The 20,942-nt window shown below is 35.4% G+C and overlaps 1 protein-coding gene across 1 annotated transcript in view; it reads left to right on the top strand.

The window, feature by feature from the left end:
* The window catches only part of LOC142222135 (uncharacterized), a 30,001-nt gene extending 23,228 nt beyond the window's left edge, over window positions 1–6,773 (top strand). Inside the window, exon 6 of the mRNA XM_075292102.1 lies at window positions 6,369–6,773. Coding sequence (XP_075148217.1) covers window positions 6,369–6,691 — 323 coding nt within the window. The 3' untranslated portion in view covers window positions 6,692–6,773. The remainder of the gene's footprint in view (window positions 1–6,368) is intronic.
* Window positions 6,774–20,942: the final 14,169 nt, after the last annotated feature.

Genomic DNA, 20,942 nt, shown 5'->3' with positions numbered 1-20,942 from the left:
ACTTACCCTAAACATCACTGAGCATTTTGTTATTATTCAGTCCTTTATCCTTGTTTTTTTTTTTGATTTTGAGCCGGAAAAAGGCCTGGATGTACGACTATCTCCAATGCTGCTAAAACAAGTGAGACTAATACGAGGTGTGGTTAAAGATAAAATGTATTAGAAAGTCTAATTTTATATCTCACTGATATTCACCAATACCTTTGCTAACACATTTTTCATAGACCTCCATTTATGATGAGGGTTCAGTGATTAATTAATCAGCACAAAGATTCAACTCCCGGAAATAACATCCAAAAGCTTTCACTATGTATACCCATCAACTCCGAATTACCAGCTCAATCAATCTAACCGGAGATGTCCGTCTGTTTGTTCATCTCTTTCTTGCGTCGATGGTTACGACCACAGTTGGTAGAGTTGCCACAGCTGGTAGAGTTCTACAAAAAATGGTCAATTTTTTATTGTTTTGTAGATTGGTAGAATTCTTAATGTTTGGGTAGACTTTTGACGAAAATTTTCTACAGAAATAAAATTTGGACGAACATTTTCTATAACAATAAAATTTTGACAAAATTGTCTATAGAAATAAAATTTGACAAAACTTTTCATAGAAATAAAATATTGAAAAAACTTTCCATAGAACTAAAATTTTGACGAAAATTTTCTATAGAAATAAAATTTTGACAAAATTTTTTTATAGAAATAAAATTTTGACGAAAATTTTCTACAGAAATAAAATTTGGACGAAAATTTTCTATAGAAATAAAATTTTGACAAATTTTTTATAGAAATAAAATTTTGACGAACATTTTCTATAGCAATAACATTTTGACAAAATTTTCTATAGCAATACAATTTTGACAAAATTTTCTATAGAAATAAAATTTTGACAAAATTTTATATAGAAATAAAATTTTGACAAAATTTCCTAACGAAATAAAATGTCAACAAAATTTTCTATAGATATAAAATTTTCTATCGAAATAAAATTTTGACAAAGATTTCTATATAAATAAAATTTGGAGAAAATTTTCTAAAGAAATAAAATTTTGACAAATTTTGCTATAGCAATAAAATTTTGACAAAATTTTCTAAAGAAATAAAATTTTGACAAATTTTCTATAGAAAAAACATTGTGACAAAATTTTCTATAGAAATAAAATGTTGACTAAATTTTTTATAATTTTTTTTTTTCATTCGTTTTGTTATTGTTGTTTTTTTTCCTTTAATCATTGTTGTTGTTTTTGATTTCACCTTAAAACCATGCATTGACTAAACTACAAGTGTAGCTTAACTAACAGAGGTTAAGCTACACTTGTGGGAGCCACCGTGGTACAATGGTTAGCATGCCCGCCTTGCATACACAAGGTCGTGGGTTCGATTCCTGCTTCGACCGAACACCAAAAAGTTTCTCAGCGGTGGATTATCCCAGCTTAGTAATGCTGGTGACATTTCTGAGGGTTTCAAAGCTTCTCTAAGTGGTTTCATTGCAATGTGGAACGCCGTTCGGACTCGGCTATAAAAAGGAGGTCCCTTGTCATTGAGCTTAACATGGAATCGGGCAGCACTCAGTGATAAGAGAGTAGTTCACCAATGTGGTATCACAATTGACTGAATAGTCTAAGTGAGCCTGATACATCGGGCTGCCTCTGTTAAGCTACACTTGTGGTTTAGTCAATGCATGGTTTTAAGCTGTAATCAAAAACAACAACAACAAACACAACAATTTTTGAGAAAAATTTTTATAGAAATAAAATTTGGAAAATTTTTGTAAAGCAATAAAATTTTGACAAAATTTCCTATAGCAATAAAATTTTGACGAAATTTTATATTGCAATAAAACTTTGACAACATTTTATATAGAAATAAAATTTTGACAAAGTTTTCTATAGAAATTAAATTCTGATAAACATGTTCTATAGAAATAACATTTTGATAAAATTTTCTATAGAAATAAAATTTTGACTAAATTTTTTAGAGAAAAACAAATTTAAAAAAATTCTATTGAAATAAAATTTGGAAAAATTTTCTATGGCAATAAAATGTTAAAAAAATTATCTATAGAAATAAAATTTTGACAAAATTTTTTTGCTATAGAAAATTTTGTCAAAATTTTTCTGTAGCAATAACATTTTGACAAGATTTTCTATAGCAATGAAATTTTGACAAAATTTTCTATAGAAAAAAATTTTTTGACAACATTTTATATAGAAACAAAATTTTGGCAAAAAAATATAAAAAATTTTCTAGAGAAATAAATTTGACAAAACTTTCCATAGAAATAAAATGCTGACAAAACTTTCCGTAGAAATAAAATGTTGAAAAAAATTTTTATAGAAATAAGATTTTGACGAAAATTTTCTATGCTAATAAAATTTTTACAAATTTTTTTTATAGAAACAAAGTTTTGATAAAAGTTTTCTATAAAAATAACATTTTGACAAAATTTTCTATATAAATAACATTTTGACTAAATTTTTTATAGGAAAAAATTTTGAGAAAAATTTCTATAGAAATAAAATTTGGAAAATTTTTCTATACAATAAACTTTTAAAAAAATTTGTATAGAAATAAAATTTTGACAACATTTTCTATAGAAATGAAATTTTGACAAAATTTTCTATAGCAATAAAATTTTGGCAAAATTTTCTATAGAAATAAAATTTTGACAATTTTCAAAATACGTGGTGAAGTTGATAGATTTTTGGTAAAATTTTCTTTAAAATTTGACGAAAATTTTCTATAGAAATAAAATTTTGACAAAATTTTTTATAGAAATAAAATTTTGACGAAAATTTTCTATAGAAATAAAATTTGGACGAATATTTTCTATAGCAATAAAATTTTGACAAAATTTTTTATAGCAATAAAATTTTGACAAAATTTTCTATAGAAGTAAAATTTTGACAAAATTTCCTAAAGAAATAAAATTTCAACAAAATTTTCTATAGATATAAAATTTTCTATCGAAATAAAATTTTGACAACATTTTCTAAAGAAATACAATTTTGACAAATTTTCTATAGAAATAACATTTTGACAAAAATAAAGTTTTGATAAAAATTTTCTATAGAAATGACATTTTGACAAAATTTTCTACATAAATAACATTTTGACTAAATTTTTTATAGAAAAAAATTTTGAGAAAAATTTCTATAGAAATAAAATTTGGAAAAATTTTCTATACAATAAACTGATAAAAAAATTTTCTATAGAAATAAAATTTTGACAAAATTTTCTATAGAAATGAAATTTTGACAAAATTTTCTAGAAAAATAAAATTTTGGCAAAATTTTCTATAGAAATAAAATTTTGACAATTTTCAAAATACGTGATGAAGTTGATAGATTTTTGTTAAATTTTGGCCCCAGTGGCAACCGTGGTTACCACCTTTAGCGGACAGAAATGAATGACCTTCTACTGAGGTGCGCTATAGGTACACTTTAAAAAAGTTTACTTGGATCCAAAGATTTTGACCTTCGTTTAAGGATTTTTGTATTGATACCAAGCCAAAGATGTCGGTTCTTTAAAATAAAGAAATTTTAAGAATAATTTAATAATTTCAACCGTATAGGATGAAGTTTTCTCCTCCAAGAGGCTCCGGAGGTTAAATATGGGAATCAGTTTATATGGTGGCTATATATAATTATGGACCGATATGAATAAATCGTTGCGTGATTGTTAAGGTCATATACTAACACCACATACCGAATTTCAACCGGATCGGATTTATGTTGCTCCTCCAAGAGACTCAGTAGGTCAAATCTGGGTATCGGTTTATATGGGGGCTATATATTATTATGAACTGATATGGACCAATTTTTGCATGGTTGTTAGAGACCATATACATACACCACGTACCAAATTTCAACCGAATCGGATGAATTTTGCTATTCCAAGAAGATCCGCGAGCCAAATCTGAGGGTCGGTTTATATGGGGCTATACGTAAAAGTGATCCGATAAGACCCATTTACAATACCATCCGACCTACATTCAATAACAACTACATGTGCCAAGTGTCAAGTCGATAGCTTATTTCGTTCGGAAGTTGATTTCAACAGACGGACGGACGGACATGGCTACATCGAATCAGAATTTCACTACGACCCACAATATATATACTTTATGGGGTCTTAGAGCAATATTTCGATGTGTTACAAACGGAATGAAAAAGTTAATATAAATGGTGATACGGTCAAAATTTGGTCAATATAAACTTGACGTATTTCTTTCAATTTTGCAATTAACCTGAACACCCCTCATTTTGAAGGTGTGTGTGTGTAGAATGTTGCTGCTATTTTGATTTTGGAATTCACTCTTCAGTTGTCAAAATGCCGTCCAAGCAAGAAGAGCAGCGTATCAAAATTTTGCTCGCGCATCGCCAAAATCCGAGCTACTCGCACGCAAAGCTGGCAAAATCGCTACAAGTTGCCAAATCAACCGTTACCAATGTAATTAAAGTGTTTGGGGAACGTTTGTCGACAGCCAGGAAGTCTGGATCGGGGGGAAATCGAAAACCGGAAGCCGCTGAGACGACAAAGAGAGTTGCCGGTAGTTTCAAGCGAAACCCTAACCTCTCTCTCCGAGATGCCGCAAATAAGCTGGGTGTATCGTCTACAACCGTGCATCGAGCCAAAAAACGAGCCGGACTATCGACTTACAAGAAGGTAGTGACTCCAAATCGCGATGATAAACAAAATACGACGGCCAAAGCGCGATCCCGGAGGCTGTACACGACGATGCTGACGAAGTTTGACTGCGTGGTAATGGACGACGAAACCTACGTCAAAGCCGACTACAAGCAGTTTCCGGGACAGGAGTTTTATACGGCAAAAGGAAGGGGAAAGGTAGCAGATATTTTGAAGCACATAAAACTGTCAAAGTTCGCAAAAAAATATCTGGTTTGGCAAGCCATTTGTACCTGTGGCTTGAAAAGCAGCATTTTCATAGCTTCCGGGACTGTCAACCAAGAAATTTACGTGAAAGAGTGTTTGAATAAACGTCTGCTGCCTTTCCTGAAGAAACACGGTTGTTCCGTACTGTTTTGGCCGGATTTGGCATCTTGCCATTACGGTAAAAAGGCCATGGAGTGGTACGCCGCCAACAACGTGCAGGTGGTTCCCACGGACAAGAACCCTCCCAACACGCCAGAGCTTCGCCCAATTGAGAAATACTGGGCTATTGTCAAGCGGAACCTAAAGAAGACCAAAAAAACTGCTAAGGACGAGCAGCAGTTCAAGGCAAACTGGCTTTCTGCGGCGAAGAAGGTGGACAAGGTGGCTGTACAAAATCTGATGGCAGGTGTTAAGGGTGAGGGCCGGCAATTCGGATTTGGAAAAGCGAAAGCCTAACTGAATATTTTTCCTTTTATACTAATTAAACTGGAAAAAGAAATTTAATTTGAATTTTTAAATAAACGATTTCACCGATTTACACGCGTTTTCCCTTGACCAAATTTTGACCGTATCACCCTTTACCCCCCGTCCCATGGTGGAGGTTATACAAATATTTCCTTAATTTCAAGAAAAACAACTAAGTAAGGTTTAAAGTCGGGTACCGAAAATTGTTTTATAGCAAGAATAAACTAACTCATTCGAAAATTGAACTAAATTGTACTCCACATTTTGAGATTTCAACACAGCGTTGTTAAATCCAGGAAAAATTAGTGTCCTGTTGTACTTTTTAACGGCAGTTCACGAAATTACACCCTCTCATGGAAGATTAAATTAACTAAAAGTAAAGAAGAAAATCATTGGCGCCAAATCATGACCATTTGAACTATACAGTAGTTCATTCTTACTATTTTTGGGAATCGTACGATTGGGATTAAATTCAGTATGTGATGTTTATATAAGCCCTTTTACAACAATGCAACCATGGGTATTTTCGAGAGCGTATTAGTCCGAAATTTATTACTCACACAGAAAATATTTTCGTAACTCACACTCACGGTTAAGCTCACTCACGCTGTTGCCATCAGCTTGACTCACGTATGTGTAATGAAAATGTGCGTGAGCTACAATAGCTTTGTGTACATTAAAGTCAACGAGTTTTTTTACATCGGGGAACTTAACCATTACCATTATCCATACCCCATTTCTCATAATTTTCATATGAATCTCAGGTTAGATTTTTAAATAAACTGCTAAAGAAAGTTCCATTTTTTTCCTTTGCACTTGAATTGCTATTCGTTATGATGGCAAGCATTTCTTTTTTGAAAATCCTTTGTTTTTACTTTGTACCCTTTTTTGTTGTCGACTCATTTTAAAATTTCCATCTTTTGTTTTCCCCCATTTATGCTTTGCATTTCGTTGTCGTTGACATCCTCATCATTTGTTTTTTTTTTTCTCCAACTCCAAATGTCTAGCTCTACACAATCTGGCCAGTCCAAACGTTTCCGTTGACTTAAACAATGTGCACTCTAATATACTGTTGATACACATGGTTAATCCGAAAGTAAGTGCCGATGACTTGGCCAAACGTCTGGCTACAGTAACGGCTCAAGAACTTGCTGACGGTGTGGTCACATCCGAGGAGGATGGTGCAAGTGGCATTGTGTTAAGGGTCAGTGCCCGTGACTGGTCATATGCTCGCATTGTGCTGTATCACCAGATTACGGATAAGGATGTGGAGTATGCCATTAAAAAGTTTGAATATGTCATCCAAGAGTACGATCGTCTGCTGGCATGAATTGCCTTTCAAATTCTTATGGAAATTTGCAAAACTCGACAACTTCAAATCAAAATAAAGATTTTTGAATGAATTATTTAAAGTGTGTGTTTTACTATAAATTTATTTTTGTTATGGTCGTTTCAAGACAAAATTCTAAATGAGGTAAGTATTTAATTATTTTAAAATCAAATCGAAAACGATTGCAAGCGAAGAAGGAGAATGATTGATGATGATCCCAAATATGTTTATGGAGCATAATGTTACTTTTTCACGGGGAACGTGAAAACACCGTAAAGAACACATCCGCTAAAACTTTAATTTGGTATTTTTGCGGTGTTTTGGTCGCAATTTTTATTCCAAAAAGAAATTTTTAAATTTTTAATTTAGGTTAGGATAAATGGTAGCCCGCTTTATTTCAGACTCATATACACTAAAACAGAAGCATGTCCGGTTCACAAAGATTTTGTCTTTAGAAGAATAATTTTGGTATTGATTCCGAGCCAAAGAAGCGGAGAATTAATGTAAATGTAAACTCGAATTCGACTAGGACTAGGAACAAATATACTCGGATCCAATCCAATAGGGAAATCAAGAATTTTGGAAAATATTTGGGGACAGAATGCATTAAAAATTATAAAAAAATATTAAAATTATTTATTTGGCAAAATATCACAAAATGATTTAATTCACACCCAAAACACTGAATTCGGGTCACACCTTAGCGAAAAAGTACTTTTCACTAAATTTCAACAAAAATTCCATTGGAAGATTATTGTCGAGACAAAATTTTGATTTTAGACAAAATTTTGACTGTCAACTCCACAATTTTAAATATTTTTTATTTTGTTTTATATCCGCTTACAAAGAGTACAGTAGTATTGTAATCGCGCTTGCCACAGTTGGTAGAATAAATAAAAATAAATTTTTGACACAATTTTCTATAGAATAAAATTTTGACACAATTTTCTTTAGAATAAAATTTTGACACAATTTTCTTTAGAATAAAATTTTGACAAAATTCCTATAGAAATAAAATTTTAACAAATTTTTCTATAGAAACAAAAATTTGACAAAATGTTCTATAGAAATAAAATTTTGACAAAAATTTTTATAGGAATAAAAATTTGACAAAATTTTCTATAGAAATAAAATGTTGACAAAATTTTCTATAGAAAAAAAATTTTGACAAAATTTTCTATGCAAATAAAATTTTGTCAGAATTTTTTATAGAAATAAAATGTTGATAAAATTTTATGCAGAAATATTATTTTGACAAAATTTTATGCAGAAATAAAATTTTAACAAATTTTTCTATAGAAATAAAATTTTAACAAAATTTTCTACAGAAATAAAATTTTAACAAAATTTTGTATTGAAATAAATTTTTGACGCAATTTTTCAAAGAAATAAAGTTTTAACAAAATTTTGTATTGAAATAAATTTTTAACAAAATTTTGTATAGAAATAAATTTTTGACACAATTTTCGATATAATATAATTTTTACAAAATTCCTATGGAAATAAAATTTTAACAAATTTTTCTATAGAAATAAAATTTTGACAAAATTTTCTATAGAAATAAAATTTTGACAAAATTTCTATAGAAATAAAATTTTGACAAAATTTTCTATAGAAATAAAATTTTGAGAAAATTTTATATAGAAATACAATTTTGAGAAAATTTTCTATAAAAATAAAATTTTGACAAAATTTTCTATAGAAATAAAATTTTGACAAAATTTTCTATGCAAATAAAATTTTGTCAGAATTTTTTATAGAAATAAAATGTTGATAAAATTTTATGCAGAAATAAAATTTTAACAAATTTTTCTATAGAAATAAAATTTTAATTTAATTTGGTATTTTTGCGGTGTTTTGGTCGCAATTTTTATTCCAAAAAGAAATTTTTAAATTTTTAATTTAGGTTAGGATAAATGGTAGCCCGCTTTATTTCAGACTCATATACACTAAAACAGAAGCATGTCCGGTTCACAAAGATTTTGTCTTTAGAAGAATAATTTTGGTATTGATTCCGAGCCAAAGAAGCGGAGAATTAATGTAAATGTAAACTCGAATTCGACTAGGACTAGGAACAAATATACTCGGATCCAATCCAATAGGGAAATCAAGAATTTTGGAAAATATTTGGGGACAGAATGCATTAAAAATTATAAAAAAATATTAAAATTATTTATTTGGCAAAATATCACAAAATGATTTAATTCACACCCAAAACACTGAATTCGGGTCACACCTTAGCGAAAAAGTACTTTTCACTAAATTTCAACAAAAATTCCATTGGAAGATTATTGTCGAGACAAAATTTTGATTTTAGACAAAATTTTGACTGTCAACTCCACAATTTTAAATATTTTTTATTTTGTTTTATATCCGCTTACAAAGAGTACAGTAGTATTGTAATCGCGCTTGCCACAGTTGGTAGAATAAATAAAAATAAATTTTTGACACAATTTTCTATAGAATAAAATTTTGACACAATTTTCTTTAGAATAAAATTTTGACACAATTTTCTTTAGAATAAAATTTTGACAAAATTCCTATAGAAATAAAATTTTAACAAATTTTTCTATAGAAACAAAAATTTGACAAAATGTTCTATAGAAATAAAATTTTGACAAAAATTTTTATAGGAATAAAAATTTGACAAAATTTTCTATAGAAATAAAATGTTGACAAAATTTTCTATAGAAAAAAAATTTTGACAAAATTTTCTATGCAAATAAAATTTTGTCAGAATTTTTTATAGAAATAAAATGTTGATAAAATTTTATGCAGAAATATTATTTTGACAAAATTTTATGCAGAAATAAAATTTTAACAAATTTTTCTATAGAAATAAAATTTTAACAAAATTTTCTACAGAAATAAAATTTTAACAAAATTTTGTATTGAAATAAATTTTTGACGCAATTTTTCAAAGAAATAAAGTTTTAACAAAATTTTGTATTGAAATAAATTTTTAACAAAATTTTGTATAGAAATAAATTTTTGACACAATTTTCGATATAATATAATTTTTACAAAATTCCTATGGAAATAAAATTTTAACAAATTTTTCTATAGAAATAAAATTTTGACAAAATTTTCTATAGAAATAAAATTTTGACAAAATTTCTATAGAAATAAAATTTTGACAAAATTTTCTATAGAAATAAAATTTTGAGAAAATTTTATATAGAAATAAAATGTTGAGAAAATTTTCTATAAAAATAAAATTTTGACAAAATTTTCTATAGAAATAAAATTTTGACAAAATTTTCTATGCAAATAAAATTTTGTCAGAATTTTTTATAGAAATAAAATGTTGATAAAATTTTATGCAGAAATAAAATTTTAACAAATTTTTCTATAGAAATAAAATTTTAACAAAATTTTCTACAGAAATAAAATTTTAACAAAATTTTGTATTGAAATAAATTTTTTACGCAATTTTTCAAAGAAATAAAGTTTTAACAAAATTTTGTATTGAAATAAATTTTTAACAAAATTTTGTATAGAAATAAATTTTTGACACAATTTTCGATAGAATATAATTTTTACAAAATTCCTATGGAAATAAAATTTTAACAAATTTTTCTATAGAAATAAAATTTTGACAAAATTTCTATAGAAATAAAATTTTGACAAAATTTTCTATAGAAATAAAATTTTGACAAAATTTTCTATAGAAATAAAATTTTGAGAAAATTTTATATAGAAATAAAATTTTGAGAAAATTTTCTATAAAAATAAAATTTTGACAAAATTTTCTATAGAAATAAAATTTTGACAAAATTTTCTATAGAAATAAAATTTTGACAAAATTTTCTATAGAAATAAAATTTTGACAAAATTATCTATAGAAATAAATTTTTGAAAAAATTTTCCATAGAAATAAGATTTTGAAAATCTTTTCTAGAGAAATAAAATTTGGAAGATTTTTTATAGAATATAGTTTTTTTACTGTCGCTTTTACAAAATCGAGATTTTCTTACCTCATATGCCATGTAGTTGTTGCAAAACATATATATGTTCCGATAGGTGTCGCTAATATGCTGCGTAAGTTTTATAGAATTGGTAGAGGAAATTTCCATTGCATAATGTTAGGCGCGCTTCGTTAAATCTAAGGTCGGTTGACGATTTAGCTATTTTATAACTTGTAGAAAGTCGGATGGGGCCGACTATATCATACCTGTCCTTCTGAATTAACCCTTGTGTACTCCTTGGGTCAATTTGATTTTAAAACGTAATTTTTACTGTAATTTAGTTATTGCATATTTTTTTGAAACTTGTATTTATCCATTGCAGGGACGAAATGTATATTTTTAGAAGATAATAATAAAAATAAAATATTTCCGGTTATTAAATAAGGCTATTATGATCCGAAATAAAGTAATAAGGGATAAATTAAAAAAAAAAACAAGTAAGGAAAGTCTAAAGTCGGGCGGGGCCGACTATATTATACCCTTCACCACTTTATAAGTCCACATTTTCGATACCATATCAAATCCGTCCAATGTGTTGGATGCTATATGAATCCATACACATATATTCTGTATATCTGAGCAGATCTGTACAGAGTTCTGCAATACTTATAGATTTTACATTTAAGTCGGCTAATACCCTGAGATGAAACACAATGTTAGTAAAAAACAAGTAAGTAAAGTCTAAAGTCGGGCGGAGCCGACTATATTATAACCTTCACCACTATGTAGACTCTCAACTACTTCAAATTTGCTGGGAGCTATATAAAGGTTTGCATTTCCAGATACAAATACTTTTAATGGAGACAATTTTTTGTACTTTTACAAAAACTCTAGAATTACAATTTAAATCGGCTAACGCCCTGGGATGAAGCACAATGTTAACACAGTAAAAAAATATGGGAAATATGAAGCGAGAGAAATTTGAATGCAATTATACAAAAGAGCATTTATGATTGATCAGGTGATACATATGTATTCGAGATATAGGGCAATTTTAGTAATATTTACAATTTTTGATACTTAGCAGTGGCGACTTTACAGGGATATTGGTTAGATCCCGCCAAGATATATAGTCAAGTGTGGGTTGTGATATATTATTTGGTCAAGTCGGGCGACTTGGAGCCTCATTTAAAACTCAACCGTTCTGTGGAAAGTCTGGCATTACAGTGTGTAGGATATGACTAAGATATGGGGAAATTATCACATAATTTTGTGTAAAGTGTGGGAATTTTGGCCATATTTGTATAAACCGGAAAAACGAATATATGGAGGCTTTATCTTATTCTGAACCAAATTAGATCAAACTTGACACACTTAAATATCATATTAAATATATTCTCCGTGGAAACTATGCAGTCAATTGGAAGAAAATCCCATTGAAAATGGGTGTAAAATATGAAATAGTCTACCCTATTTTCCCAACTCTGGTGTACATATAATGGGAGCTTTATATAATCTGAACCGATTTCGACTAAATTTGACATGCAAAGTTAGAATAATAATTCTGTTATCTCTGCAAAATTTCACGTAAATGAGAGTTTAACTTTGGCCCCCGTAGTCATTTGAGTATAAATCGGGCGAAAGATAGATATGGGAGCTATATCTAAATCTGAACCGATTTCAACCAAATTTGGCACACTTACCCATACTGTTAAACGTACTCCTTGTGCAAAATTTGAACCAAATCACGGCAAAACTCTGGCTTTTGAGGCCATATAAGTGAAAATCGGACGGAGCTATATCAAAATCTGAACCGATTTCAATCAAATTTACCTAGCATTGGTAGAATGTCAATTCTAGTCTTTATGCAAAATTTCACGTAAATCGCTAGTAAACTTTGGCCTCTGTGGTCATATGAGTCTAAATCGGACGAGAAATATATATGGGAGCTATATCTAAATCTGAACCGATTTGAATCAAATTTACCAAGCATTGGTAGAATGTCAATTCTACTCTTTATGCAAAATTTCACGAAAATCGGTAGTAACCTTTGGCCTCTGTAGTCATATGAGTCTAAATCGGACGAAAGATATATATGGGAGCTATATCTAAATCTGAACCGATTTAGCTGATATTTTGCAAGTTTTTCGAGACTCATAAAATATTCGGATGTACTGAATTTGAAGAACATCGGTTTATAAATACGCCAATTATGACCAGATCGGGGATAAATATATATGGCAGCTATATCTAAATCTGAACCAAAATCAATAGCGATTGTCTTTGTCCCAAAAAACGACCCTATGCCAAATTTGAGGACGATCGGACTTAAACTGCGACCTGTACTTTGCGCACAAAAATACATGAACAGACAGACAGACAGACGGACGGACAGACAGACAGCCAGTCAGACAGACGGACATCGCTAAATCGACTCAGAATTTAATTCTAAGACGATCAGTATACTAAACGATGGGTCTCAGACTTTTCCTTCTTGGCGTTACATACAAATGCACAAACTTATTATACTCTGTACCACAGTAGTGGTGAAGGGTATAAATATAGGAAACATTTAAATATGAACCAATTTTGAGGCAACTTCGCAAAAGTGTATTTATGATTTATCGTTCGACTTAGCAGTGGCGATTTGATAAGGAAAATGTAGGTATTTCGGCCAGTTTTGCCTAAATAGGAAAAACATATATATGGAATCTATATGGAAATCTGAACCGATTGCAATCGAATTTCACATGCATAGTTACTATGTTGAATCTACTCCCTGTGAAAAATTTCACGTAAATCGGATAACAACTTTGACCTCTGTGGTCATATGACGGAAAATCGGGCGAAAGATATATATGGGAGCTATAGCAAAATCTGAACCGATTTTAACCAAAATAAACACACATATGCAGAACCTTAATTCTACTGCCTGTGCAAAGTTTCAAGTTTAATTCTACTCCCTCTGCAAAATTTCACGTAAATCAGAGTAGGACTTTTGCCTCTGTGGGCATATTAGTCTGAATCGGGCGAATGATATATATGGGAGCTATATCTAAATCTGAACCGACTTCAACTAAATTTTGCACAATTAACGTACTCCTTGTGCAAAATTTCAAGCAACTCATGGCAAAACTCTGGCTTTTGAGGCCATATAAATCCAAATCGGACGAAAGATATATATGGGAGCTATATCTAAATCCTAAGCGATTTTAACCAAATTGAGCACACTTAACGATACTATTAAACGTACTTGTTGTGCAAAATTTGAAGCAAATCAGGGTAAAACTCTCGCTTTTGGGGCCATATAAGTCCAAATCGGACGAAAGATATATATATGGGAGCTATATATAAATCTGAACCGATTTAGCTGATATTTGGCAGTTTTTACGGGACTGACAAAACATTCATATGTACAAAATTTGAAGAACGTCGGTTCATAAATACGTGAATTATGACCAAATCGGTGATAACTATATATGGCAGCTATATCTAAATCTGAACCGATTTTTTCCAAAATCAATAGCGATTGTCTTCTACCTGAAGAAAGACGTTATGTCAAATTTGAGGACGATCGGACTTAAAGTGCGACCTGTACTTTGTGCACAAAATTACATATACAGACAGACGGACGGACAGACAGACAGAGAGACAGACAGACGGACATCGCTAAATAGACTCAGAATTAATTCTAAGCCAATCGGTATACTAAAAGATGGGTCTATGACAAGTATTTCTTGGCGTTACATACAAATGCACAAACTTATTATACCCTGTACCACAGTAGTGCCCAGCAAAAAAATTTGGAAGTTCTTCCAAAGGCACAACTTTAAAAGCACTTCTAGAAGATGCACTCCCATTGATGTTCTTTATTTTAACTACCCAGGAAGTTCTTTTAATTGAATTTTTTATAACTTGATTTGTTCATACTTTTAATGGGTAATTTTAACTTTTTTTGTTTCAAATAGGTTAAAAACAGAGTAAGAATTCACAAAATGGTGCAAATCATTTAAATTTTGTCGAAAAAATGCTAAATCTAATCTGAAAAACTTGTGAATTTTTGAAAACATTTGAGGTCAAACGTTTCCGACAAGCGTTAGAATCCATTATAAATTATAAAAAATTATAAAAATTATTTATTTGGCAAAATATCACAGAATTTTTTAATTTACATCCAAAACATTGAATTCGGATCACACCTAAAGAAGTGATGCAAATTCAGTGCAACGGCTTTTGAAATGGAGAACTTCCGTCCTATGACAAGTCCATGTTAAATTCATCGCTTCTGCGGCAATTATGCACCACTTCCGGATCCAAAAAGAACATTTTCATTACTTTTTTGGCGACGCTTTTTTTGCTGGGTGGTGAAGGGTATAAAAATCGGGTGATACATATATATGTCAGCTATATCTAAATCTGAACCTATTCGGATTACATATGACAGGGTGTGTAAGATCGGTTAATAAATGAGGCCACTATGGTCAAAAATACGGTTATAAGGGGAACATTTTCAAAATCGGGCAATACATATACATGGGACCTTAATTAAAGATTGCGAAAATCTGAACCGATTTGGATGATTTTTTGCAAGTTTGGTTGATACCACAGAAAGTTAACTTGTGCTAAATTGGAGGTTGTTAAATAAGGCTATTATGACCAAATTTTGCAAAATCGGGCAATGCATATATATGGGAGCTTTATTTAAATCTGAACCGATTTCCACGATTTTTTTACAGTAAGCCAAGTTTGAGTAAGATCGGTTAATAAATAATGGTTTTATGGCAAAATTTGGAAAAATATGTCGATACATATATACTAGAGTTATATCTTAATCTGATGTCCTAAAGCGTACTACCAAAAACTATATTGCGTAAAATTTAACGGCAATCGGTTAGTAAATTAGCGTAATATGACACCATTTGTCAAAATCGGGCGATACATACATTGTAACGACGAGTTTCCTCCGTCTGCTGGGGTTAGCTCGCGGGGGAAGGGTCCGTCACAGAAATTTATAGGGGAAAGTGACAGCGGAAGAAACGGCAATGTTTTGTTTTGTTTTATGCTTTATTGGTTTATTCGTGTATGGTGAACTATACTACGAAACTGTGCTGCTTGCTGGTTGACACAGCTGGAGGCTCTAAGGCGTGGAGCTGGAAAGGACAGGCGAGGCCGTGACCGGATTCGGAACACTTATTCAGCGCGATATCGGTGGTGTTGGTGCCCTATCTGTGACCGGGGTCGGAACACAGTTTCGGTTAACGGTCGGCTAGAAAACAACTTATGGGCGAATGACCTTGATGACGTCCTTGACCTATGACACTACGAATAGGGTGGAGACAGAACTGTGACCGAGTTCGGCACACAGAGCACGGCAGTCGTGCGTAGTTGACAGGCGAGGTGAGTACCGGAGAAGACAAAGATGAAAAACACGTGTTACTTACGGATGACCTTGAGAACTGGAAAACGTTACTATGACCGCACTCGGAACACAGATGGGGATAACGTAGGTAAAACACGGGAAGTGATGTGACTGTGACCGCGTCCGGAACACAGATGGGGATAACGTGGGCGAAACACGGGCGGGGACGTGACTGTGACCGCGTTCGGAACACAGCGCACGTTAGGCGGGAGAAGTTTACGGGTGAAGCAATTGGCGATGGAAACGACGATGAGAGCACGTTTTATGTCCGAATGACCTTGACCGTGACCTTGGACTGTGACGGCGTGACTGACGAACGGAATAGGACAGTGACCGTGTTCGGAACACTAGTTCAAGCAAGAACGATCTTCAAGAAAACGGAAAGCGCGACTGCGACCGCGTTCGGAACACAAGACTAGATAACGTGAGTAAAACACCGGCGGTGACGTGTCTGTGACCACGTTCGGAACACAAGCCGTGATAATTAGAGTGAGCAAGAGAAAGCACGTGTCTGTGACCGCGATCGGAACACAGAACGCAAGAAAATCAAGGCAGAAACACGCGTTATCCTCGAATGACCTTGACCGTGACCTTGAACTGTGACGACGTGACTGACGAACGGAATAGGACAGTGACCGTGTTCGGAACACTAATCCAAGCGAGAATGATCTTCAAGAAAACGGAAAGCGTGACTGTGACCGCGTTCGGAACACAAGTCTAGATGACGTGAGTAAAACACCGGCGGCGACGTGTCTGTGACCACGTTCGGAACACAAGCCGTGATAATTAGAGTGAAGCAAGAGAAATTACGTGTCTGCGACCGCAGTCGGAACACAGAACGGAAGAAAATCAAGGCAGGAACACGCGTTATTCTCGGATGACCTTGACCGCGACCTTGAACTATGATAACGCGACTCGCAATCAAGTTTGACGGTTACCTTGAATAGTGACGACGTAACTGGTGAGGAGATATGACTGTGACCGCGTTCGGAACACAGAACGTGGATATACGGGGTAATGGAGGTTAACGGAAATGTCGACTAAACACGTGTTATTCGCGGTTGCCCTTGACCGTGACCTTGAACTATGATAACATGCCTGACGAAGGGTTATGACTGTGACCGAGTTCGGAACACCAGTCAGAGTGAAGATCACTTGCACGAAAGGGGTTGTGACCGCGTTCGGAGCACAAACCGTGATTCGAGTTCTAAATGACCTTGGACAGTCACGCGTAATTAGTCAATGACAAAGAAATAAGCGGAGTAAAAATAGAGTTGCTGTTCGCTTCGCGGAATAATAATTTCAACCCCGGTCACCTTGAAAATTACCAACTATTACCACTAGGTTTGGTTCACTTCACTATGTTATTTTATCACTGATTTTTTTTCCACTCTACTCACCTGTGTTGCTTCGTCCACGTGTCGTCACAAAAGAAGACCGGTTTCAATTGTCTTCTTCCTTTTATAGCTTTGTCTCTTTGCGGTTCGTACCTATTTTGCATGAGGGTGTTGTGTTGTTTCTAACCGGTAACGGTACCTTGTTTACCACTCATGTGCCCAGCAACAATTCTTATGCTTACCCAGCCGACATCTTTTATCTCGCATGAGAGAAATTAATGCTTAAAACTTATAGGATAACTCAAAAAATATATTTCAAGGGCAAATAAAATAAAAACAATTCATAAAAGCAAACTTAACAAAATGACTTCATGGGTATTGATTAAAACAAAAGAAAATGGTGAGGCGAAAACAAGTGTAACGACTTTCGCCGTTACACTGTCCTCCTCCAACGCGGGGGGGGAAGCAATTGTATAATAATTTTACCTCGGCGGTTGATGAGGATGCGGTACCGTTGGTCCTCTATGGTCAGCGTATGCTTGTATGGCCGACGTGCCTTCGGTATGGCCCGGCAGTACCCCATATATGGTCGCAGCTCCCTTAGCACTTCCTCTGACAGTACTTCGCGGCATTCATATTGTGGTGGAACCACTACGGCACTTGCCAGGGGTCGGACGGGGGACGGTTCCCGGGTTCGGACCAGCCGTGTATTCTGTCTCGGCCCGTCGTCTTCCGAGCCGGATGATTCCACGAGTGTGGGAGTGGTAGGCCGGGGGGCGACCGGAGAGTCCGGTGTGCTTCCAGTGTCGATGGTCCCGGCTTGCAGGATTTCGTTGGCTAGTATGACCGGACGTTCAGGCAGAGGTGGTGTCGTTTCTCGTAGCACTTGATTCGGGCTTGTTGTGGTTATTTCCTCCACATAGTAGGGGGATGTGGGACGGAAGGCTGCTGTCAGGAGGGCCTCGAGAATCGAAGTTTGGTTGACCACGACCGGACCTGGGGTTTGACGGACTGGCGACTGGTGTGATGGTGCTTGTGGGCGTTGCGGAGGTGGTGAGCTGTCCGATGAGGAGGATAGCATTCGAGGTCTGGCTTGGCGTCGGGGCCGCAGGCGTGGAGGAGAGTAAGCCTCGTCGCTGTCAGACGAGATGCTGATAGTTTCCCATTGAGGTTTTACTACTGCAACTGGGCGCGTAGTTGCCCCGGAATTACTATGGGTCTCACTGGTCGAAATCTTGTTGAGACGTACCGTGCAGCTCTTTAGTGGCGGATGTTCGGTATTCTGAAGCAGCTCACGATTTTGAAGTTGCTCCTTGTAGTAAGCTTTGGTGCGGAGAGGTTGTGGGTTGGCGGGCCGTTTATTGTCCATGTTCTGGATTTCGGTACGATTTTTATCTGTAGAAGAAATAACGAGAAAGTTGAAATTAGTGGTAAGTGGTGAATTAGTTATTTTGTCCCCGTCGTTTGAGGAGTACGGTTTCAGTTCACTTATGTGTGCCGTACGCTCATCCCCTTTCGCGCGACCGCGTAATTTCACGATGACCGGTGATGGGAAATCAACAATTTCGTACGGCCCTTCGTATCTTGGGGCCAACTTTGCGGCGAAGCTATCTATGGCTTTGGATAGATGGTGTTGTCGAACCCAAACCAGCGACCCCTTGGCTGGCTTCCATGGCCTCCTCCGAAGGTTGTAGTGCCGCCGTTGGTCCTCGGCGGCCCTACTTAGCTGCGTACGCACCATCTGGAACACTTCACAGAGCTCCTTGGCCCCGTCCTCCGGCTTCCTGGGCCTGGCTCCAGTTCCCGTCGTGACTTCGTCGTATAACGCTTGAGGAAGACGTGGTTCGCGACATTGCACCAAGTAGGCCGGGCTGTATCCGGTGGATTCTGCGGTGGCCGAGTTGATGGCCAAAGTGACTTCTGGTAAATGCTCGTCCCACTTGTTGTGTTGGTTTTTGGCGAGTTGTGCAATCATGGTCTTTACCGTGCGGTTGGCACGCTCTGTGGGATTCTCCTGCGGGCAGTAGGGAGCCGTAAACTGATGATGGACACCTATGTCCTGCAGATACTTAGAAAGCGCTCGACTGGTAAATTGGCTCCCGTTGTCCGAGATTAAAACCTTGGGTACACCAAAACGACACAGTATCCGCTCCCGAAAAGCTTTGATCACCCCTTCGGCAGTTGCCTTACGACAGGGGACTAATTCCACCCATTTGGTGAACCGATCGATGAAAACCAGGAGCATGGTATTCCCGTGTTTGGTCCGAGGCAATGGTCCAACAAAGTCGGTGCAGACGGTCGCCCATGGTTCCTCGGGAATGGTGACCAGCATTTCCCCCGCCGGTGCAGTTTGGCTGGGCTTGTAGCGTTGACAGGACTCACAGGACCGAACGTAGTTGGATATGTCCCGATTCATTTTAGGCCAGTAGTAGCGGCTGCTTACACGGATAATGGTTTTTCTTATTCCCAGATGTCCCGCTGCTGGTTGGTCGTGGTTTTCCCGTATGACTCGATCCCGTAGTGAAGTTGGGACACAGAGCTTCCATGGGGTATTGTCTTCGTCGGCGGCATTCCTTTGAAAATGTCGATATACTTGCTTACCTACCAGTTGGTAGTCTGGGAATCTTTCGGGGTTGGCCTGGATCTTACCCGTCATCTCGTTAATCCATGGGCAATTGGATTCCACCTCCTCCACTGCTCGTAGTACGGATTCCCGGGGTTGGCGTGAGAGGGCGTCCGCAACGACATTCATACCACCTTTCCTGTATTTGACGGTGAACTGGTACTGTTGCAACTCCAATGCCCAGCGTGCGAGGCGGCCTGTGGGATTATCGATGGAGTTTAGCCATTTGAGCGCCAGGTGGTCCGTTATCACCAGGAAGCTGTATCCCTCTAAGTAAGGTCGCATCTTCCGGATGGCCCAGACGATGGCTAAACATTCCTTTTCCGTGGCTGAGTAGTTCTTCTCGGCACCATTAAGGGTACGACTTGCATAGGCTATGACGCGTTCACCATCGTCCAGCTCCTGAGTTAAGACTGCTCCTAGCCCGTAGTCGCTGGCATCGGTCTGTAACACGAACGTTTTATGGAAATCCGGACACGCCAAGACTGGTGCGTTAGTCAGTCTAGCCTTTAAGAGCTCGAACGCCGTTTGTTGCTCCTCGGTCCATCGCCAATGCTTTCCCTTCTTCAGGAGTGACGTCAGCGGGTGAGCTAGCATGGCAAAATCGGGTACGAATCGGCGATACCAAGACACGACTCCCAGGAAACGTCGTAACTCCTTCAGTGTCTTCGGCTCTGTCATTTCTGTTATCGCCGCGATCTTGTCTGGGTCTGTATGGATACCTTCTCCACTGATGACATGGCCTAGGTATCGAGTCTCACGTCGAAAGAACTCGCATTTTTCTGGGTTGATTTTGAGATTGGCTCGACGTAACCGCTGGAATACTTCGCGCAACTTGTCCAGGTGTTCCTCCAGTGTTCGGCCAATAACAATAATATCGTCGAGGTAGGCAAACGCGTAAGGCTCCAGATCTGGTCCGATGACACTATCCAAAGCACGTTGGAAGGTGGCTGGGGCTGAGTGT

The sequence above is a fragment of the Haematobia irritans genome, chromosome 1 (assembly GCF_050003625.1).
Source record: "Haematobia irritans isolate KBUSLIRL chromosome 1, ASM5000362v1, whole genome shotgun sequence".
In the NCBI taxonomy this organism is placed as follows: Eukaryota; Metazoa; Arthropoda; class Insecta; order Diptera; family Muscidae; genus Haematobia; species Haematobia irritans.
Note: the sequence above shows the minus strand (reverse complement) of the source record. Positions and strands in the feature narration are given on the sequence as shown.